This window comes from Orycteropus afer, unplaced genomic scaffold (genome assembly GCF_000298275.1).
Source record: "Orycteropus afer afer isolate SDZICR_OR568_19922 unplaced genomic scaffold, OryAfe1.0 scaffold00322, whole genome shotgun sequence".
NCBI classification, from domain to species: domain Eukaryota; kingdom Metazoa; phylum Chordata; class Mammalia; order Tubulidentata; family Orycteropodidae; genus Orycteropus; species Orycteropus afer.
The window spans coordinates 647,282-671,369 of record NW_006921909.1 but is presented as its reverse complement, the minus strand read 5'-3'; the positions used below and the strand labels follow the sequence as shown (position 1 = coordinate 671,369).

The following is a 24,088-nucleotide window of genomic DNA, read 5'->3' as shown; positions in this document are numbered from 1 at the left end:
TGGAACAAAACTCAAAATCATTTGGAGAAGAAAAAGAGAGGGGGCAGGTTTGCTGGTCTGATAGAGCCTGGTGGAACTACTGAGATTATGGCCTTCAGGTCTGGAATTGAACCCGCACCTGTGGTTTCCAGCCAAACAAAAGACAGGCATATGAGTTGAACATTTGTCTCAGGTAGATATACTCCTTGGAGAGAACAATCATGGGAGAAAGAAGGGCTGCTTATTCACAGGGAGACAACTCAGGGGCAGGAGTGTTTGGAGGGATGGACACTTAGAAGAGGTAACTATGGCTAGGAAGTGGGAGTGGAGCTGTTGCATTTTGGTAAACTGTGGTCAATGTTATGAGACAAAGTGTAGGTGAACTGCTGTATGGAAAGTGAATTTGCTCTGTAAATCTTCACCCAAATCACAATTAAAAAAAAAAAAAAAAAAGACCAGGCTTACTGGTATGATAGAGTCTGGTGGAACCCCTGAGACCATATATGGCCTTTAGATGGAACTGAACTTACCCCAGTGGCTCAACTTTCAGGCAAACAATAGACAGGTCTATAAGGTGAACAGTAACACCAGGGAGGTATGTACTCCTTAGAACAATCAACCATAGGAGAATGAAAAGGCCGCATTTGCCAAGGGATAAAGCTCAGAAGGCAGGAAGGGATAGGAAAGGAGGACAATTGCAAACGGTAAACGCAGGGAGGAAATGGGAGGAGTGCTGATACATTGTGGGAACTGCAATGAACGTCACCAAATAAAATATGTATGAATTGTTGAATGGAAAATCGATTTGCTCTGTAAACTTTCACCCCTATCACAATAAAAAGTTAACCAAAAAAAAAAAAAGAGATTGTGTCAAAATACAACCTAATCCTGGAGATTGTATCCTGCCTCCTTAATTATAGAGTTTAGGATTTACAACACACAGGAGAATTATATCAGATCACATAATGGAAGTTAATTGCATCATACTGAGAATCATGGCCTACCCAAATTGACACATATTTTGGGGGACACAATTCAATCCACAACAACTAGGTATTTTTGAATATCCCCACCTATTTGCAAACTCTCAAGTATGAAGATTAAAAAAATAAAAGCTGTCTTATTTAGAAATTTCTTAGTTTATTTAGCAATAGTTATTGATGAAATTAAACAAATGATCCTATTATATAATCTGTAAAATGCTCTTGTGAGTGGTTAATAGAATGGTGCTTATGGTATGATTAATGGCCTTGTCAGCTAATTATTTTTGGAATTGTTAAAGTTATTCCTATACTGTATTTCAAGCTGCTTCTCCAAGATACTTAATGAAGATGCTTTATGTTTCTCTAACATACACTGATTGTCGTAATACATTATTGGTTGGTATTTCCATAAATTTGTATGTTGCTTTATAGTATTAAAAAGATATTCTGTATACATATTCTATTTTTAACAAGTATCTAACTATAACTTACTTTTATTTTTGTATGGTAATGGGATAATGGCTTCATAGGAATAAATTAAAGTCATAGGTCATATAAAACCTGATACAAGGTTTGTTTTGGGATTTCTTTTGGTGCAGTTTTATTTTCCTTTGTTTTTTACCAGAACCAATAGGATTGTTACTAGGACAAAATAGATTTGTCTAGTTTGTTATTTCCCACTCCTTTGGTTCTCCAGAGCTGCTCTGACAGACATACCACAAATGGGAGGGTTGTATAAACAGGGATTTATTCTCTTACAGTTCAGGAGGCTACAAGTCCAGGTTCAAAGAGCCGGCTCTAGGGGCTGGGCAAAGGCCCCTGGAACTTGGGCTTCAGCTCTGCCTCTTTCTCCTGGCCCGTTGAAGCTGGAGGCTTTTCTTAACTCAGGGAGCTGCAGGCTGCTGAGGCTAACAAAGCTAAGATTGACAAGAAAAATGGCACAGTCCCAGGATTATTAAGTGACATGGCAGGCCACTATTCAAGTCCAGAAACAGTCCCAAGATCAGCAGGCAATATGGCAGACTGCTGAACGAACACTTGGTTATATGCTATATTCAGGGTCCAGGTGTGCCAAAAGCCCAGAGACCTTTCCCAAAGCTGTCTTCTTATACAGGAAGCAGACCACATCCTTAAGGCAGCTGGTCAGCTGCTCAGGGAAGATTCTACCATGGAGTTGATTACCAGTCTCATCATATGGAATGACTCTATCCAGCTGCCCAACCAGTCAAAACCAGACCCAGCCAAGTTGACACACAGCTTAACTACCACAATTGCAATAGCAATAATTGTAATGACCATTGGTAATGATCACATGTGAACAATTATGAAGGAGTAGGTAGGAAAACATTGAGGAAATGGGAGAGTGAATTAATGTTCTAAATTTGCAGTTAAATTTCTAAAGGAAGTACAGATTAAATTGTAAGAATTGAATGAGTGATCCCCAGGGACCCATTTTGTGTGTCTTACATGGGTTTTGAAAAACTTATTTGGTAGCAGACTTTTGTAAAAGGAGACAATTGCTTAATCACAGTAGAGATTTTTGTTTCCTTTTGAGGTATCAGTGGTTTTTGCTCTCATGTGGTAGGAAACATCTCAAGCTGAGAAGTACCATGGAAATGGCCAAGTAAGAAGAGGCATCTGCATGATAGTCTCTCAACAGAAGGAAGATACATTTGCATTTCATGCTTGTGCTTACACTCTTCTATCCATGTCTTTTGATCTACTCTATGAAAAATATTTCTTGTATCCACGTTGTTACAATTCAAAATGGTAAAAGTAGCCTAAAAGAATGGTGCATCTGAAGAAAAACTAAAGAGGGCATATGTTCTATCCTGCTTTCATAGATGTTATGCATCTGGCGTTATATCTATTTACATTTGCCATCTTTGGTATAAACCAACCAGATTAAATCCTATTATATCACCTAATAGTGACTTGTCCCTGGAACAGGTGATTTCTCTATTAATAGAAAGTTGACTAATTCTGACTTCTTTTACTGTTTCTCTGAAGGCCTCTTGGGCAGTTTGTGGTCACCTGTGAACCTCATACCTTTTATCAATCTGTGTTTACCTATTATTGTGCATGCATTCCTTCAGGTTTATCCCTTTTAAATGTCATCAATATGTATATATATTTATTCTGTTTTTCCAAATAATTTCATTTTATTCTCTCCTAAAAGGTGACAATTGCCTTCAACAAACTAATAAATTTCAATATTCTAATATCTAATTGTTTTGGTTACCTCTGTGCTGCTCTAACAAAAAATACCACAAATGCGATGGCTTGAACAAACAGGAGTTTATTACAGTTTGAAGGCTTTAAGTTTGAGTTAAAAGTGCCAGGCTCTAGGGGCTCAATGAAAGCCGTTCAGCCTTGGGCTTCAGCTCTGCCTCCTGCTCCCAGCCCACTGAAGCTAGAGGCTTTTGTTCACTCAGACAGCTGCTGGCTGCTGAAGCTGACATGCCCAAGGTTGACAAGTAAACCTGATGGTACCAAACCATATGGCAGGCCATTAACTCAAGTCCATTGAAAGTCCCAACATCATCAGAGCATGGCAGGCTGCTAACAATGACTTGGCTACATGCAGGGTTCATGCATGCCAGTAAGCTAGAGACTGTTCCCCAGGGCTTGTCCTTATACACAGGAAGCAGATGACATCCCTAAGGCAGGTACTCAGCTGTTCACAGTAGAGTCCATCTCGGGGAACACTTCTTCCAGCTGCCCAGCCACTCAACCGGGCCCAGCTAAGTTGACACACAAACTTAACTACCACACTCATCATTTTTTGAAATTTTAAACAATACCTGATCTCAGGTCAATCTTGGGGACTCTAGCACATTTCCTTTGGCAGACAGAGTTTAAGTAATTTTGAAAATGTACCTTAGTCTCTAGGTATTTCAATTTTGAAATGTGAATATGGGGATTATATATTTGTTTTTGATCTGACTTCCCCAAATTATGAAATGCGATAGTTAATATCTAGACCCTTGAAGCTAATTTATTGGTGCAAAATTGATTGAACCAAATCAGAGCCTGAAGCTTTTCAATATGCCATCCAAGAGCTCTTGTTTAGGATCATGCCTACGTGGCAAGGAAGTATTAGGGTTTGCATACGTATATTCCTCCAAGAGGATGTACTTTCCTTGTGGTTGCATTTTAAAAGTGCTACTGTTCAGGTTCTAACCATTTACTTTTCAGTACTCATTAGGCTTTCTTTGTGTAGATAGAGCTAGATGGCTGTCACTGACTTAACTCCTCCTCATGGTGACCTTATCTGTAACAGAAAAAAAACCTGGTTACCCAGTCCTGTGTCATTCTCACAATAACCAGCATGCTTGGGTCTGTGATAGCCATTGTGCCAGTCCATCTTTCTAAGATGGATTTCTTTCTCCTTCATCCTGGTTGGCTCTCTACTTCACCAAACATGATGTCCTCCTTTAGCAGTTTCTCCTTGTGATTTGTTCAAAGCAGGGGAGTCAGACTATGCTCTGTTGTGATCCATAAAGTTTTCACTGGCTCAGTTTTGGAAGGAGATCACCAGGCCTTTCATTGTCTAGAAGCTGCTCTGAAACCTGTCCACCATAGGTCACCCTGCTGGTATTTGAAATACTAGGGACATAACTTCCAGCATCATAGCAACATGCAAACTGTCACCACATGACAAGCTGACAGATGGGTGTTAGTTTTTGGTAAACCAAAAAATACCAAACCCACTGCTGTCGAGTTGATTCCAACTCATAGCAACCCCCATTCGGTTTCCAAGGTAGTAAATCTTTATGGAAGGAGATTGCCCAGTCTTGCTTCTGCGGAGTGGCTGGTGGGTTTGAACCACCCATCTTCTGATTAGCAGTCAGATGCCTTAGGCACTGTGCTACCAGAGCTCCTTGATTTTTAGTATAGTGACTTAGGAAATTTTTCATTTTCAAGATAATCGTTTCTTGTATCTGTTTTTTTACTAAATTCAAGGTGATATCTTTTCACAGGAACTTAACTACAACTCATTTTTCATGTCATTGAATATATAGGATCTTACTCTACTAGAGTGGAGTGTGTATGTTTATGTACTGTCAATATTCATCAACATAACAACTTCACCATTTGCAGCTCAGGGACATGGATAACATTTTTCATGTTGTGCCACCGTTATTGCTATCCTTTTCCAAAATATTCTGTTACCATTAGCATTAACTCAATACCCCACAAACAAAAACTTCCCCTTTCTCCACTTCCTCCTACCCCTGGTAACCACTAATAATCTTTGGTTTCTATATATAGATATATAGACATATCTTTTTTATTTTCCCCCCAACCTATCTAGGAATTTAGCCTCCCTCCCATCCCTCATAATCAACAAAGTAAGTTTCCTTCTATGTATAAACTTTCCTTGACTTTTTACAGTAGGCAATCTCCTTCCATAAAGATTTACTCCTTCCATAAAGATTTACTACCTCTTTATTAGTACACTAATACAATATTTGTCCTTCTGTGACTGACTTCACTCAGCATAATGCCCTCCAGGGTCGTCCATGTTATGCGGTGTTTTGCAGACTCTATGTTATTCTTTAGTCTTCTCCTTGAAGAATATCTTGAAGGTTTAGTTAAATTCTTTAATATCTAAGGATAAAAATGTGTATGTGTTTGAGGTGCCATATAAACAGCAAAACAACTTGGTTGGAAATTTTTATTTTTCAGAAAGTCTAGATCTAACCGTTTCCTTTTTCTCTCACATGGTACCAACAACAATATGATAATTAACTGAGGTTTTCAGTTTATTTATTTATTCTTCATGAAGAAATGACAAAATTTGGTAAGGTGAACAAAAGATATAGCCTGTCAGTTCAGATTATGGTTTTAATATAGAAGCATTGTTGTCTTCCTTTTGTTTTGCCAAGTGAATATCAAATATATTAATGACTTAAGGACTAATGCTCCAGAATCATTTTCCAACTGACCTATATCACAATGCACTAATGAAATTATATAGTGTAATTCATTGAATACATAATGCGCTCTCATTTTAAAGTTCCTAGCAACACAGACCACTTGTCTGTCCGTTTGTCTCACTGTGGTGGCTTGCATGTTACTGTGATGCTGGAGGCTTTGCCACTGGTGTTTCAAATACCATCAGGGTTACTTATGGTATATAGGTTTCAATGGAGCTTCTAGCAAAGAAACACTAGGAAGAAGGATGGAGCCATCTACTTCTGAAGAAACTGGCCACTGAAAACCTTATGTATAGCAGTGAAACACTGTCTGATATATTCCTGGAAAACTTTATGAATAGAAGTGAACCACTGTCTGATGTAGTGCCAGAAGATGAACCCCTCAGGTTGGAAGGCAGTCAAAATACTACTAGAGAAGAGCTGCCTTTCCAGAGTGGAATCATTCTTAATGAGGTGGATGTAATAAAGCTTTCCGGACCTTCATTTGTAGATGGGGCACAACTCAAAATGGGAAGAAGCAGCTGCAAATATTTATTAGTAATATGAACATGGAATGTATGAAGCAAGAATATAGGAAAATTGGAAGATGTCAAAAATGAAATGTGATGGATAAAGATCAATATCCTAAGCATTAGTGAGCTGAAGTAGCTGGTATTGGCCATTTGGAATCAGACAGTCATGATCTACTATGCTTTGAATGACAAATGGAAGAGGAATGGTGTTGCATTCACTGTCAAAAAGAACAGTGCAAGATCTGTCCTTAAGTACAGTGCTGCCCGTGACAGGATAATACTCGTATGACTATAAGGAAGACCAGTTAATACTACTATTATTCAAATCTGTGCACCCATTACTGAAGGCAAAGATGAAGAAATTGAAGAATTTACCAATTTCAGTAGTCTGAAATTGACCAAACATGCAATCAAGATGTATTGATAAATTAAAAAAAAGGAAGATGTATTGATAATTATTGCTGATTGGAATGTGAAAGTTGGAAACAAAGAAGAATAATTGGTAGTTGGAAAATATGGCTTTGGTGGTAGAAATGATGCTGGAGATTGTGTGATAGAATTTTGCAAAAGCAACAACTTACTGATTCCAAATGCTTTTCCTCAACAATATAAGTGGCAGCTATACATTTGTACCTCACCAGGTGGAATACACTCTGCTGGTGTAGTGCCTAAGGCATCTGACTGCTAACCAGAAGGCTGGTGGTTAAAACCCACCAGCCACTCCTTGGAAGAAAAACTGGGCAATCTATGTCCATAGAGATATTGTCTCAGAATCCCAAGGAGGAGTCAATATGAGTCACAATCAACTCGACGGCAGTGAGTGAGATGAAATACACAGGAGTCAAAGTGACTACTTTTGTGAATAGAGGTGGTTGGAGAAGCTGAATATCATTAGTGAAAACAAGACCAGGATCTGAGTATTGAATAAACCATCAGTTGTACATATGTAAGTTCATGTTGAAGCTAAAGAAAATTAAGTCCATGAGAGTCAAAATAGGACCATGATTGTATGCCACCTGAATTAGAGACCATCTGAAGAATAGCTTAGATGCAGTGAACACCAGATGCATTGTGGGATGACATCAAGAACATCACAGATGAAGAAAGCTAAAGGTCATTAAAAAGACAGGAAAGGAATAAAAGACCAAAATGGATGTCAGAAGAGATTCTGAAACTTGCTTTTGAGTGGAGAGGAGCTAAAGCAAATGGAAGAAATTATGAGATAAAAGAACTGAACAAATGATTTCAAAGAGCAGCCTGGGAAGACAAAGTAAAGTATTATAATGAAATGTGCAAAGACCTGGAGTTAGAAAGCCGAAAGGAAAAAACAAGCTCAGCATTTCTCAAGCTGAAAGAACTGAAGAAAAAATTCAAGCCTTAGTTGTGATATTGAAGGATTCTATGGGCAAAATATTGAACGATGCAGGAAGCATCAAAAGAAGGTGGAAGGAATACAATATCAGAAAGAGTTGGTCTATGTGCAGCTATTTCGGGAAGTAGCTTATGATCAAGAACCAATGGCATGGAAAGAAGAGGTTGAGGCTGCATTGAAGGAACCGGTGAAAAGTCTCTAGGCATTGGAGGACTACTCACTGGAATGTTTAAACACACAGATGCAGCACGAAAGGTGCTTACTCATTTATGTGCAGAAATTTGGAAGAGAGCCGCCTGGCCAGCTGAGTGGAAGAAAGAAATATTTGTGCCTATTCCAAGGAAAGCTGATCCAACAGAATGTGGAAATTATTGAGCAGTATATCATACACAAGTAAAATTTTTGCTGAAGATAATTAAAAAATAGTTGCAGCAGTATATTGACAGGGAACCTACTTGGCAACACCTAACAACACCAACAACAAGAAACACAGAAAACTTGAAGCACTTACTGATGGAGATCAAAGGCTACAGCCTTCAGTATGGATTACACATCAACATGAGGAAAACAAAAATCCTTGCAACTGGACCAATAGGAAACATAACTGTAAATGGAGAGAAGATTAAAGTTGTCAAGGATTTCATTTTACTTGGGTCTACAATCAATGCCCATGCTAGCTACAGACAAGAAATAAAATGACATATTGTGCAGGGCAAATCTGCTGCATATGTTGAAGAATAAAAGATGCCACTTTGAAGACCTGGATGTGCCTGACTCAAGCCATAGTATTTTCAGTCCCCTCATGCATATGTGAAACCTGGATAATGAATAAAGAAGACCAAAGATGAGTTGATGGATTTCAATTGTGGTGTTGGGGAAGAATATTGAAAATACCATGGCCTGCCAGAAGGACGAATATGTCTTTTTTTTTGGAAGAAGTACTGCTGGAATGCTCCTTGGAAGTGAGAATGGCCAGATTTCATCTCTTGTACCTTGATCATGTTATCAGAAGGAACTGGTCCTAGGAGAAGGATATCATACTTGGTAAAATACAGGGTCAGTGGAAAAGGGGAAGACACTAAGTGAGATGTTTTGACAAAGTGGCTGTAGTGATGGACTGAAGCCTAGCAAGGATTAGTAGGATGGCACAAAACTGTAATATTTCATTCTGTGTAGCGTTGCTGTGAGTAGAAATAACTAGATGGCACCTAATAACGATAACACAGAAGAATGCAGACTTGGAATTTTAGTAACCAGAATTTTCTTTGCTATTGCCTTTCCAAAGATGATAGAATATGACAATTTTTTTTTCAAAACCCAATAAAATTATGGTTTGATACTGCACCAGCTTTTAACTGATACATATCAATATACAAATGGCAACATTATTGTATTATTATTTTTTTGTTTTGTTTTCATTAAATTTGCTACAGTTGTCTATATTTGTTCATATTATCATGATGTTGCTTCATTTTCTAATGTTTTGTGGTGCTACTTTTTTCTTTTGGGTTTTTTTAAAAATTTAATTGCATATAAATGTTGCTATTTAGACTAAACTTCAGTGGCTCTGTGAGGAGCTGAAAGAGAGAGAAAACAGAGAGAAAAATCTGCGACACCAGCTGACACTGTGCAGACAGCAGCTCAAGGATCTGACGGAAAACAAGGAATCTGAGCTCCAGTATCTCTTTGAACAGATAGAAAGGCAGGAGCAACTTCTGGAAGAAATACATCGGGAGAAGAGAGGTATGTGTTGGTTGATCTTACTCTATTTATGCTCATTGAATCCTCCAGTTGGAAATAAACAAAGCCATTTTCTATCTACTTCTTTTCCTTGTTTGTTGTCTCTTATCTCCTTATCTGTCTTCCCCTTTGGATCCAGAAGAGAAAACTGTTTTTAGTCTGAGAGTTCTTCATTATCTTGCAGTTATTTGGAGTTTTTCCCTTCCAGTAGTGTTTCCCTCCTGTGTATATAGCACTTGTAGCTACTGGCTATTTGCAGGTGTTCATTTGGTAAGCACTGTTTCTTTTCCTTTAATGATATGTTAGAATTTATATTTTACTTCAGTAATATGTCCATTAATCCATTCAACACATATTTATTTTGTGCCTGTGTTGTGTTAGACACTGTTCTAGGTGAAAACAACAACAACAACAACAAAATATTCCTAGCCTTATTTACCTTACATTATTTTGAGGGAGGGAACAGAAAATAAATGTAATAAATAAGTAAATTATATAGTGCATTATAAGATTATAAGCACAATGGTGAAAAGAATAGATCAATAGAAGGGGAATTTGTAGAGGAGGGGCAGAGATTAACTTGTTTAGTATGTGACTAGTGGATATGACATTTGGCTGCTAACCATAAGGTTAGCGGTTCAAACCCACCAGCTGCTCCACAGGAGGAAGATGAGGCAATCTACTTCCATAAAGATTTACAGCCTTGGAACGGGGATGGCTATGAGTTGGAATTGACTTGATGGCAGTGGGTTTGGTTGGTTTTTGGTTTATGTAGGGAATATTTAATTTTGAAAGTTTGGTGAGGGACATGGAAAACTACTTTATTGTTCAGTAATATGAGAGGTGCATTATGAAAGGAAGAAGAAAAGCAGAATCATTGGTGTGTCTTATGTTCTAGTAGCCTTAGCACCTTACTTTATTGGTGACCTTAATGTAAGAAGCATAAGGAGGGATAACATAGAGCATCATCATGCAAAGAAACAAAAGAAACAATTCAACATGAACATACAATAATCCTTTTAAAATAAATGATGTTTTTCATTTTAGGAATCAGGATTATTCTCCCCAAATAGGCTACTTAGAAATTACTGATTACTGTATTGTAGCAGTTCTCAATTTGTTTGGTAATGGAACTGCTTTAGTTATTAAATTTTTTGTGGACCATAAGCACTTTTGTTACTGAGTTCTGTTTATCAATATCTGACATTAAAATTTAAAACTGAGACTTTAAAAGATATCTATCTATTTATACCTTTTAAATAACAGTTATGAATCCATATTTATGTGTTAACATAAAAAACATTTTAATGAAAATTAAATTTTCCAAAACAAACACAAAAATAGATGAGTGTTGTCGTCTTGCATTTTTAAATGTCCTTAATTGTTAGCTTAGAAGAAGCCAGCTGAAGGTGTCGTTTTTGCTTCTGTGATACTACATATTGTCATGGAACTGCAAGAAAAACTATATCCATGAGTGATTACAGGTGGAAAAAGCAAATAGTATCTTAGTATTATTATTCAGGGATCTTGCTATTGAAAAATGTAAACTATAGCAGTAGTAAAAGTCAGAGGCTACTCTTGTATTTACTTTATTGTGATTTGGGTGAAAGTTTACAGAGCAATTTCATTTTCCATATAGCAGTTCATACACATTTTGTTTCATGACATTGACTGCAGTCCCCATAATCAAACACCTCTCTTCCCACTTCCTTCCTCTGCTTACCCTTTCCTTGTGTCCTTCTTCCCTATGCATTCCTGCCCTCTGAGTTATTTTCCTGTGCAAATACTGGCCTTCTGGTCTCCCATGTTGATTGTTCTAAGGAGTATACCTACCTGGTGTAAATGTTCACCTAACACATCTACCTGTCTATTATTTGACTGGAAGCCCTAGAAGCGAGTTCAGTTCCAGGCCTGAAGGGTAATGGGGGCCATAGTCTCTAACAGACCAGTAATCCTGTTCTTTTTTATGATTTTGAGTTTTGTTCTGCATTTTCCTCCCACTTGATCCTGGATCTCATATTATCATCCATTCCTGAGTGGTTGACAGTGGTAGCCAGGTACCACCTAGTTCTGGTCTCAGGGTCCTGTAGCTCTGCTTCACATGGTCCACTAGTCCCCTGGATTAATTGTTTCCACGTGCCTTTGGTTTTCTTCATTCTTCTTTGCTCCAGACAAGGAGAGACCAATTGTTGCATCTTAGATGGCCTCTTGAAAGCTTTTAAGACCTCAGTCGCTACTCACCAAAGTAGGTTGTAGAACAATGTTTTTGCGTAGTTTGTTATGCCAATTGAGCTTGATGTCCCCTGTGACCATGGTCGCAGGCCCCTGGGCACAGTGACTCACTCCCTCTGGTGTTTGTGATTAAGAAGAGATCATAACTTTGCCCTGTTAGCGCTATCATGTATACGGGCCTTCTTGTATAGCACATAACAAATATGTATGTAGAAGTATCTTCTGCCAAACTTATATATGGTCATGGGTATATACCCTTTTGCCTAGACAGTACAGTAGCATCTATTTATGGATTTAGTAGATAAAATGCTAAATAGTTCCTATACATGTTATAGAGTACTCTCAAATTAATTTGTTGTTATGTGCCGTCGAGTCGGACCTGACTCAGAGTGACCCCTTCTTGAGTTTCTGAGGCAGTATCACTATGGAAGTAGATTGCCCAACCTTTCTTCCGAGCAGTGGCTGGTGGGTTTGAACCACCAGACTTCTGGTTACCAGTCAAGTGCCTTAGGGACTACGCTACCAGAGCTCCTCTCAAATTAATAGTCACTCACAACCTAGTTTTATTTTCAGTAAATATTATTCATATTGTCACCCTGCAAATAATTTCTTTGTGTAAGGAATAATGCTATAATGTATCACAAATATGTGATATTATCAGTATGGAGTAATAAAAAGAGAAAGTATTTGTGCATTTAGATATTTATATTCAAATGCCCAGCTTTTTCATAAAAGCTTTGGAGGAATAAGCCTACAGTGCCTGCCACTTCTGTTTATTTTTGAGGCCATTGTGCGTCCTCTTTTTTTTCTTTTTCTAGTGTTTGTGTAAGGTTGGTTTATTTTCTTCTTTAAGTGTTTGATAGAATTTACGAATAAAATCTCCTGGGCCTATAGTAGTAGTCTTTGTGGAAAAGTTTTTATTTCTGACTTTAAGGCTATTCAGAATTTATGTTTCTTTGTGAGACAGATTTATTAATTTATGCCTTTCAAGACATTAATTTATATCTTCCAAGGCATAAATTCCAGGCCTGAAGGGTGACTAAGAGCTGTAGTCTTGGGGGTTTCACCAGTATCTATCAGACCAGTAAGCCTGGTCTTATTTTATAATTTTGAGTTTGTTCTACATTTTTCTCCCACTTGATCTGGGATCTCGTGTTTTGATCCATTTTGGAGTGGTTGACAGTGGTAGCCAGGCACCACCTAGTTCTTCTGGTCTCTGCGTCGTGTAAGCTCAGTTTTGTGTGGTCCACTAGTCCCTTGAATTGTTTCCATATGTCTTTGTTTTTTTTCATTCTTCTTTGCTCCAAAGAGAGACGAATTGTTGCATCTTAAATGGCTACTTTTAAGCTCTGAAGACCTCAGTTGTGTTGGACATAGCTATCCAATTCAATGGGATAAAATTTTTCTTAATATCCCCCTTTTAAATTATTTTAATGTCTGTAGTATCTAAAATAGGAGGCTTGGTGGAATAATTTTCTAAAATGCTCAGCTGCTAAATGAAAGGTTAGTTGTTCAAACCCAGCAGTTGGTTTGTGGTAAAAAGATGTAGCAGTCTGCTTATGTGAAGATTCACAGCCTTTGAAACCCTAGGAAACCCATGGGGCAGATATATTCTGTCCTATAGTGGCACTCAGTGAGTTGGAATTGACTGGACATTAGTGGGTTTGGGTTAGTATCTAAAATGATACCTCCTCTTACAATTCTGATATTGACAATTTGTTTTCTTTCTTTTGTTCTTTGCAAGTCTTGCTAGGGGCTTTATTAATTTTATTAATATTTTCAAAGAAATAATTAACAAAAAAAATAAACCTCACTGCTGTCGAGTTGATGTGACTCATAGCGACCCCTCCTTGGTTTCTGAGACAGAATCTCTACAGAAGTAGTTACCCGGTCTTCCTTCCAAGGAATGACTGATGGATTTGAACCACCAGCCTTCCGATTATCAGTTAAATGCCTTTGGCACTACACCATCAGAGCTCCCAAGAGCAACAATAGAATTGAATATTTTTCAATTTTTTACTATTTTATTAATCTCTGCTTTTATTTTTATTTCCTTTCTTCTACTTGTGTTATTTGCTCTTTTTCTGGCTTCTTAAAATAGATGATTTATTTCAGTGTCATTCTTTTCTAATATAGGCCTTCAAGATAATAAATGTCTTTAGGAATACTTTAGGTGCTTCCCCAAAATTTTACTATGTTGTTATTTCTATGCCATTTAGTTGGAATTAGAAAATTATTTCCCTTATGATTTATTTTTTGACCAATGGGTTTTTAATAATTGTTCTGCTTAATTTCCAGTTATGTGATTATTTTTCTACCTATCTTATTAGTCTTATTGTTTTCTGACTTAATTCCCTTGTGATCATTGAACATAATTCGTATGATTTTGTACCTTTGAAATTTATTAAGATTTGTTTTATGGTACCAAATATTGTATATTTTGGTTAATTTTTCATGTTCACTTGAAAATAATATATGTTCTGCTTTTATTACAGTGTTCTTTAAAGGCCACTTACGTCAACTTGTTTAATTCTGTTCAGTGTCTCTACTGATTATTTCTTCTCTTTATCAAAAACCTCATAGTGATAGTTGGATATGTTAACAATAACTGACAGAATTGTTAAAATATTCGACTCACAGTGAATTTTTTTGTTTGTTTTTGTGTCATATTTTTGCTTCATGAATTTTGAAACTCTTGGAGTTGACTTAATGAGAGCTTCTTTTTTTAATCGTAAAATTGAATGTGGTATGAATCTAGTTAACAGCTGATTATAATACTCCCCATAAAAGGAAAAGAGGGACTGAACAAGACTGTTGTAAGGAATAGGAAAAGACAACACCTGTGAAAGATCTTGTGGAGGGTTTAACAAAAGGTCAGGGTATGTAGGTTAAAGAAGGATGGACCCGACAGGAGAATTGAAGGTTTAGATCCTTGTGCCGTTGGGGAAAAGAGGGAAGTCAGCACATTTGGTGGAATAGAAGTTGTTCCCCTTTTTACTCATTTCTTAAAATCATAAAAGACAAAACTGTGTTGTATAGCCCCAAACTTTTATAACAGAGAAATAATACAGTAATCTTAGACTTTATGTGTATAAGAAGTAGGTAGCATGAGGGCTTCAGAAGTGATGAGGATCTTCTATCTGCTACCAGGCAAATGCTTTTAGAGTGGAGATTTATAAACATGATTACTAGGAGAAAGTATTGTTGTTAGTTTCAGTTGGCTCCTACTCATAATAGTCCCACCCACATGCAACAGAATAAAGCAGTACCTGATCGTGCACCATCTTCCTAATTGTTGCTAGGCTCGGGTCCATTGTTGTAGCCCTCGTGTATTTTGAGTGCCTTTCGACCTCTGGGGCTCATCTTTCAGCTTGACAATAGACTATGATCCATAGGGTTTTCATTGACTGATTTTCAGAAGGAGTTTGCCAAGCATGTCTTTCTAGTCTGTCTTAGTCTGGAAGCTTGCTGAAACTTGTCCACCATGGATGACCCTGCCGTTATTTGAAATATCACCTTTGTGATATCTCCCACTATCATAGCAATATGCAAGCCACCACAATACGACAAACTAACAGATGGATGGTGGTATTAGGAGGTAAGATGAAATAAATACTTTACTAGAAGTATAAACATAGTGTTCTTGGTGGAAAAAAAAGGGGTACTGATTACTCCTGTATGTCCGTATGGGGAAGTTCTTCGTAGGATTCATCATTTGTTTTCAGTATTGAAGAAAAGCAGGATTTCCATAAGGCAGAAAGGAGGACAAGAGATTCTCTGCAGAATTTATCTCTGTAGTGGTCTCATTTTGCACCCTAACCATTTGTTGATAGCAGTATGTTTAGAACAGATGAAGAGCAGCAAAACTGATGATTATGTTTAGATATTTCTGATGTATCAAAGTTACTTGTAGAAATTTATGTTGGATTACCTTCATCATCTTGGAAATTTATACATTGAATGAAACAAGATTAACCTATCTATAGGTTAAACCGTTATATAAGAGAAACTTCCTATTTGCTGGAATTCCATTCGTAACACTAACATTGTTAGTTTGATTTCATGTCATGATGGCATGGTTAACTGAGGCCCATGGACAGGGATTTTTATTAGGGAGTGCTGCCACATTTGTAGATCTGAGTAGTCTTATGATTCCTGGGGTATTCTGGGCCTACAGATTTCAGCTTGATATTCCAAAAGGAAAACTCTCCTAAAGAGGATTAATGTCACAGACCTCTTTAGAAGTTCAGTAACTTTTTTAAAAAAATTATTGTGATTTGGATGAAAGTTTACAGAGCAAATTCATATTTGCATACAATAGTTCATACACATTTTGTTTCATGATGTTGATTGTAATCCCCATCATGTAACACCCCTCTTCCCACTTCTTCTGTCTTGTTACCTTTTCCTTGTGTTCTTCTTTCCTATTCCTGTGCAAGTGCTGCCCTTCTGATCTCCCATGGTTGATTGTTATAAGGAGTGTCCATACCTGGTGTAGATGTTCACCTTACACACCTGCCTATTGTTTGGCTGGAAGCCACAAGAGTGAGTTCAGTTCCAGGCCTGAAGGGTGGCTGGGGGCCATAATCTCTGGGATTTCATCAGTCTCTAACAGACCAGTAAGCCTGTTCTTTTTCATGATTTTGAGTTTTCCACATGTTTCTCCCACCCTGTCCAGGATCTCCTGCATTGATCCCTTTGTGAGTGGTTGACAGTGGTAACTGGGTACCATCTTGTTCTGGCCTCAGAGCCTTGTAGGATGAGGTTTCTATGGGCCACTCAAAACCAAACTAACTCACTGTCATTGAGTCCATTCCGACTCAAAGTGACCCCCTTTTGGTTTCTGAGGCAGTAGATCTTTATGGAAGTAGATTTACCAATCTTACTTCCCCAGAGTGCCTGGTGGATTTGAACTGCCAGCCTTCTGGTTAGCAGGCAAATGCCTTAGGTGCTACACCACCAGACCTCCGTATGGTTTGCTCCTAAAAAGCATACTCACTGCCATTGAGTCATATCCAATTCATAAATACTACTCCTTGGGTTTTCGAGGTGGTATCACTACAGAAGTAGATTGCCCAGTCTTCCTTCTGAGGAGTGGCTGGTGAGTTTGAACAGCCAGCCTTCTGGTTAGCAGTCATATGCCATAGACACTATACCACCAGAGCTCCTTATGGTCCACTTGTCCCTTAGATTAATTGTTTCCATGCATCTTTTTTTTTTTTTCTTTATTCTGTACAAGGAAAGGCCAATTGTTGCATTTTAGATGTCCACTTGCAGGCTTTGAAGACTTCAGTTGCTGTTCACCAAAGTAGGATGTAAACAATATTTTTGTATAGTACTTTATACCAGTAGAGCTTGTCGTCCCTTGCAGCCATGCTCCTCAGTCTGTGGACCCAGTGCCTAACTCCATCAGGGTGTTTGGCTGTGGCTAATAAGTTATCATAACTTTATAACATGAGAAGTTCAGTAATTTTAGACTGAGAAATTCTTCTCTTTTGTGAGTGATGACTCAGATGAGAGAAATGAGATATAAATTGCAACTGGAAGGATTTAGGTATGAGATAAAAATAATTTGAAACCATGAAGTTCACTGAAAACAAATTCTGTGGCAGTTGGAATGATTCCTTTTTTCAATGATTATCAGAAGGAAAGGCATCTGTATAGTTGATTTAGTTATGTTCTTGCTATGTGAAATGCTAATGATTCAGAACACATAGAGAAGCAATTTTCTTTCAACTGAAATGTTAAACTCTTAAGTATAAGATTGATCTTACCTGCCAGCCACGCTGTAGTTGTAGCTATGACAATTTTTGTCCATTTTTGTAGCAGACAATTTTTCTTCCTGGTGTCAATAGAAATTGACATGACCTCTGAAATTCCTTTTCCATAATGATGGAATTTGGTCTACACAGCCAATTTCCAGTTTGAGGTAGGCATTATTACTAGTTGGCTTTGTTGGATTTAGGTGAAATCTTCACTAATTCCCCACTATGGTGATACTATGACAAGTACAGTACATCAAATTACAGTGATTTTCAGCAGCATGCACCATACCAAGGCTTCTTGAATCTGCCTCTTCCTGTTATACATCATTTATTGGGTGAAATAAGCCATTGTCAAGGCCTCTTTGTTAGGGCATTACATTTTGTGAATTACCTTATATGGGAGAGTACTAATAGGATGTGGGGGAAAGGAAATAGTATTGTAGATACATAAGAAAGGAATACCTTTGCAGCCAGAGACTGATTGCTCAGCCTTCTGCCCAGCTCCTGCATTAGCGCCTGTGTATAAGCCAAGAATGAGGCTGTGGAGCAAGGATGCATTTTCTGTCTACGTTTTCCTATTTTTTCCCACCAGTTTTAAATCTTATCTTAGTAATGGCTGTGGATGTGGCAAGCAGTTTGAAGCCTGTCCTGGCCTAGAAGTGTCTTATTTCTTGCTTAATGAGTTCTGGGCGCTGGATTGCAAAATGCGTTTAACTGTATGTATCTACTAGATTAAGGAGCTCTGGTGGTACTGTGGTTAAGTCACTTGGCTGCTAACCAGAAAAAAGGTCAGTGGTTCAATCCCACCAGATGCTCTGTGGGAGAAAGATGAGGCCATCTGCTTCTGTAAAGATTTATAGCCTTGGAAACCCAATGGGGCAGTTTTGCTCTGTCTTATTGGGCCACTATGAGTCAGAATTGACTCGATGGTGGTTATCTACTAGATTGAATATGACACCGTTCCTCTTCAATTTGTCATTCCTGGAATAGTAGACCATATGATTGTTCGACTCAACATAGCAAATACCAGTCTGTTTCAGCTCACTAATAACGCCCAGGATATCAATCTTCAAGCATTCCATTTCATTTTGAACAGTTCTACTTAATTCATAATTTGTTCACCACAAGTTCCAATTATTAATGAATATTTACAGCTGTTTCTGCTCATTTTGAATCATGCCACCTCAGCAAATAAAGATCCTGAAAGCTTTACTCCATTAACATCATGGAGGTAGTTCTTCCTCAGTTGTATTTTGAGTGCCTTTGAACCTGAGGTGCTCGACTTATGCACCTATGGTAGTGATAGAATAATATCCACACACTTACAAGAAATACTGGTTAATAAGACTGATACCCAATTTTATGTACCAATCACTAAGGCCAAAGATGATGAAATTGAAGATTTTTACCAACTCTGCAGTCTGAAATCTATCAAGCATGCAATCAAGATGCATTGACAACTAACTACTGGTGATTTGAACAGTATAGTGAAAACCAAGAAGAAGGATGAGTAGTTGGGAAATATGGCCTTAGTGATAGATAAGATGCTGGAAATCGCATGATGGAATTTTGCAACCAGTGACTTGTAATTAACAAGTAGCTTTTTACAGTATCGTAAAAGGTGACTGCACATGTGGACCTCTCTGGCTGGAATACATAGGATCTATCTGACTGCATTAGTGGAAAGTGATGATGGAGAAACTTAGTATCATTGGTCAGAACAAGACCAGGAGCCAATTGCAGAACAGACCATCAGTTGCTCATATGCAAGTTCAAGTTGAATCTGAAGAAAATTAAAACAAGTCCACGAGAGCCGAAGTATAAATTTGAGTGCATCCTAACTGAATTTAGAGACTATCTCAAGAATAGATTTGACACATTGAATACTAACAACTGAAAAGCCGACAAGTTGTGAGATGACATCAAGGATATCTAACATGAAGAAAGCAAAAGGTCATTAAAAAGATAAGAAAGAAAGAAAAGAAAAACTGGATGTCAGAAGAGATTCCCAAACATGCTCTTGAATGTAGAGTAGTTAAAATGAACGGAAAAAAAGATGAAGTACAAGAACTGAACTAAAGATTTCAAAAGGTGGCTTGAGAAGATATAGTAAAATATTTTAACGAGATATGCAAAACCTGGAGTTACAATATCAAAGTGGAAGCACATTCTCGATATTTCTCAAGCTGAAAGAAATAAAGAAAAAATTCAAACCTCGAATTGCATTATTGAAGAATTCTATGGGTGAAAAACTGAATGATGTAGGAAGCATCAGAAAGAGATGGAAGGAATACACAGAGTTACTGTACCAAATATAATTTGTCAAAGTAGAAACATTACAAAAGGTATTGTTGTTAGATGCCATCAGGTCATTTCCAAGTCATAGTGACCTTGTGTGTAACAGAATGAAACACAGTCTGGTCTTGAGCCCTCTTCACACTCATTGCCATATTGGAGCCCATTGTTGTACCCCCTGTGTGAATCCATCTCATTGAGGGTCTTCCCTTTTTTGCTGATCCTCTACTTAACATGATATCCTTGTTCAGGGATTGTTCACTTCTGACAGCATGAACAAAAAAGGTAGTGTATTTGAAAAAGGTATCAGATAGAATTGATGATATTAAAGGAAGAAGTCCAAGCTGCACTGAAAGAATTGGAACTAATGAAAACTAGTTGATGGGGACTAATCAGAACTAATGGAATAACAATTGCTGCGTTTCAACAAATGGATGCAACATTGTAAACACTCACTTATCTATGCCAAGAAATTTGGAAGACAGCTACCTGGCTAACTGACTGGGAGAAATCCATATACTGGGCTATTCCAAAGAAAGGTGATCCAGGAATTTGCAGAAATTCTCAAATAATACAATTAATTTCACATACAAATAAAAGTTTGCTGAAGCTATTTCAAGAACTGTTGCAAAAGTACATTGACAGGAAACTAATAGAAATTCAAGCTGGATTCAGAAGAGGATGAGGAACAAGGGATATATATTGTTGCTGCTGTCACATAGACCTTGGCTGAAAGCAGAGAATACCAGAAAGAAGTGTACCTGTGTTTTGTCAACTATACAAAGGTATTTAACTTTGTGGATCACAAGTTAAGGACAACATTGCAAAGAACGGACATTTCGGAACACTTAATTGTGCTCACGAGGAACCTGTACATAGACCAAGAGGAAGTCATTAAATAGTACAAGGGGATACTGCAGTGTTTAAAATCAGGAAAGATGTGTGTCAGGGTTGTATCATTTTACCATACTTATTCAATCTGTGTGGTGAGCAAATAAACTAGGAAACTGGACTGTATGAAGAAGAATACAGCATCAGGATTGGATTAAGACTCAATAACAACCTATAATATACAGATGATACAACTTTGCTTGCTGAAAGTAAAGAGGACTTGAAGCACTTACTGATGAGGTTCAAAGTCTACTATGGATTACACCATAACATAATGAAAGCAAAAATCCTCACAATTGGATGAATAAGCAACATCATGATAAACAAAGAAAATATTGAACTTCTTAGGATTTCATTTTACTTGGATCCACAATCAAGTCTTAGCAGTGAAGAAATTAGACATTGTATTGCATTGAGTGAGCCCGCTACAAAAGACCTCTTTTTAAAGTGTTCAGAATCGAAGATGTCACCTTGAAGACTAAGGTGCATCTGGCCCAAGCCATGTATTTTCATTACCTTCGTATTTATGTGAGAGCTGGACGTTGAATAAAGAATACTCTAGAATTCAGGCATTTGAATTGTGGTGTTGACAAAGAATATTGTGTGTACCATGGACAGTAGAAGAATGAAGAAACATGTCTGGGTGGGAGTACACCTGGAATGCTCCTTAGAAGTGAGAATGGCCAGACTTAGTCTGTTGTACTTTGATCATGTTTTCAGAAGGGACCAATCCCTCGAGAAGGATATCATTCTTGGTTAAGTAGAGGGTCAGCAAAATTGGTGAAATGAGATGGCTTGACATATTGATTCTGACACTGGGCTCAAGCATGCTAATGCTTGTAAGGATGCCACAGGACTGAGCCATGTTTTGTTCTGTTACATGTAGGGTCACTGTGTGTTGGAACCAACTCAAAGATGCTTAACAACAACAACATGAGTCAGTACCAACATGACAGCACCTGAGAACAACAACACTGGATTGAAGAGTTTATGAAGACATTGATTTTTTAATTTTCCTTTTCAATGCTGTATACCCAGTGCTTAAAAAAAAAAAAAACACTCTGCATGAAGTTGTTGTTAACTGCTGTTGTAACTGACCTTTTGTACAATATAACACAATATTTCCAGGTCCTGGGCCATCTCAGTGGAGGTGAGTATGTTTGATTCCATTGTTGCAGCTCTTTTTAGTGCCTCATCTTCTAACACTGTGTCACACAGTATTCAGCACTAGATCAGATGATATTCTGTTGATATACATAAGGTTTTCATTGTGCGGTTTTTTAGAAGTAGATTGACACCCCTTTACTCCTAGTCTGCCTTACTCTGGAAGTGTTGATGGAACCTACCTACCAGGGGTGACCCTGTTGATATTTACAATACTGGTGGCATAGCTTCCAGTGTCATGTCATGAAGGTCACTACAGCATGACAAACTGACAGATGGGTGGGGACACTGGACACATCAAATATTTGTTGAAATGAAATGAATGCATGAGAGAATGAATGCAAGAAAATTAAAAGGGCACAGTTAATAGAGAAGACATGGTATTAATGTTTAATGGAAAAAAAAAGTCAGTTTAAAGAAGGAACCATAAATTCTCCCTGAATTTTACACTTTTGTAGATTGTAAATGACAAAAATGATGTCCTTTGGACACTTTTGGCCCAAACTCTTTTCCTCCCTGTTTGAAATGTACTTAGATACTGACAAATTCTGCATAACCAAAAGACAAATCAGCAAATATTTGGCAGAAATAATTCTATTGGAGTGGTTTACATTTTGTTTGACACACACTGGGATTAGGTAACTATATTTGTCTTTCCTAATATTTCAGTTATGTATTGCATTTTCCAGTAGTAGTATTTAAACCATTTACTTTTTTATTCTTTTCACAGTCATATTCTCCAAGCACGTCCTGATTCATTTAGGGACACTATAACATTGTTAGCAGTTATTCTATCCTCATTTTCTACTATGTTTTGAGTTAGCCCTCTATTATAACATGAAAAAAATATTCAAACTAATAGAATACCAAAAAAAAAAAAAAAAAAAATACTGAAACTACAGGAGAAGTACAATATTCTCAGTTTAAGATTTACCCTTAAAAGTTGTTGTTATGTGCTGTTGAGTTGGACCTGACTCATAGCGACCTCTCCTTGGGTTTCTGAGGCAGTATTACTAAGAAGTAGATTGCCCCATCTTCCTTCCGAGGAGTGGCTGTTGGGTTTGAACCGCCAGCCTTCTGGTTAGCAAAGTGCCTTAGGCACTATACTACCAGAGCTCCCCCTTTAAGAGTAGGATGATTATAACTTTTAGAATATTTTCTATTTGAAGATCGAGTATAGAAAAATTTGAATATGATTACATATACTAATAGAAGGATCCAGAAATTGTAGGGGTTGAATAGGTGAAAGCAATTTTAATTGGTATAGGAAGATCCCAGAATATAGGTGCATGAATGAGGTCAAAATGAAGGTGGATAAATGAATCTTGAAAAGAACAGGAGCAAAAGAGTTCTTTTTTCTTCTGTGACCCTTTTTGCACTTTGTATGTACTATTATCTTTGATAGTTTTACTTATCACAGTAATTTTCATTGTACTTTCTTTTAACTGTTGGCTTCTCAGCATCTGTAATTGGTACAGTTGATCTGTGTCTTCTATATTTGCTCAATAAGACTTTTGAGAAAGCTTTTTCAGTAGGACTTTGGGAGCCCTGATGGTGCAGTGGTTAAGTGCTCGGCTGCTAATCAAAAGTTGGCAGTTCAAACCCACCAACTTTGCTCCATGAGAGAAAGATGTGAGAGTCTGCTTTCCTAAAGATTATAACTGGAAACCCTACAAGACAGTTCTACTCTGTCCTATAGGGTTGCTATGAGTCAGAATTGACTTGATGGCAGTGGGTTTGGTTGGTTGGTTGGTTGGTTTGGTTTGGTTTGGTTTGGGGGAGTTTATGCCAAATTGTGGAATTGGAATTGTTTTTGTGACTATATTCTTGGCAAGCTCTTTCCAGAGGGTGAAATTTGTCATGCAATAGATATTCAAGGTACAGCATCAGCTTGGTGATGAATCTAGTATACTATAGACTCATTACTTTAGCCAAAGATGAGTATTTTGCTAAAACTGTGCCCCACTAATGTTCTTTCATTCCTAAGATGTGACTCAGGTTTTTTCAGTGTTTTGAAATTGCTGTGTTGTTCAAAGCATTGAGTCTAAACGATGCTCTGTGTTTCCTGTTTGTCTGTATCTTGTTGTTGTTGTTGTTAAGTGCCGTCGAGTTGTTTCCGACTCATAGCGACCCCATGCACAGCAGAACGAAACACTGCCCGATCCTGCGCCAGCCCCACAACCCCTGCTATACTTGAGCCCATCATCACAGC

At 37.7% G+C, this 24,088-nt stretch overlaps 1 protein-coding gene across 1 annotated transcript in view; it reads left to right on the top strand.

Annotated features, from left to right (window-relative positions):
• CEP128 (centrosomal protein 128) overlaps nt 1–24,088 on the top strand; it is a 641,642-nt gene that overhangs the window by 285,427 nt on the left and 332,127 nt on the right. Inside the window, exon 18 of the mRNA XM_042782443.1 lies at nt 9,340–9,532. Within this exon, the coding sequence (XP_042638377.1) occupies nt 9,340–9,532 (193 nt within the window). The remainder of the gene's footprint in view (nt 1–9,339; nt 9,533–24,088) is intronic.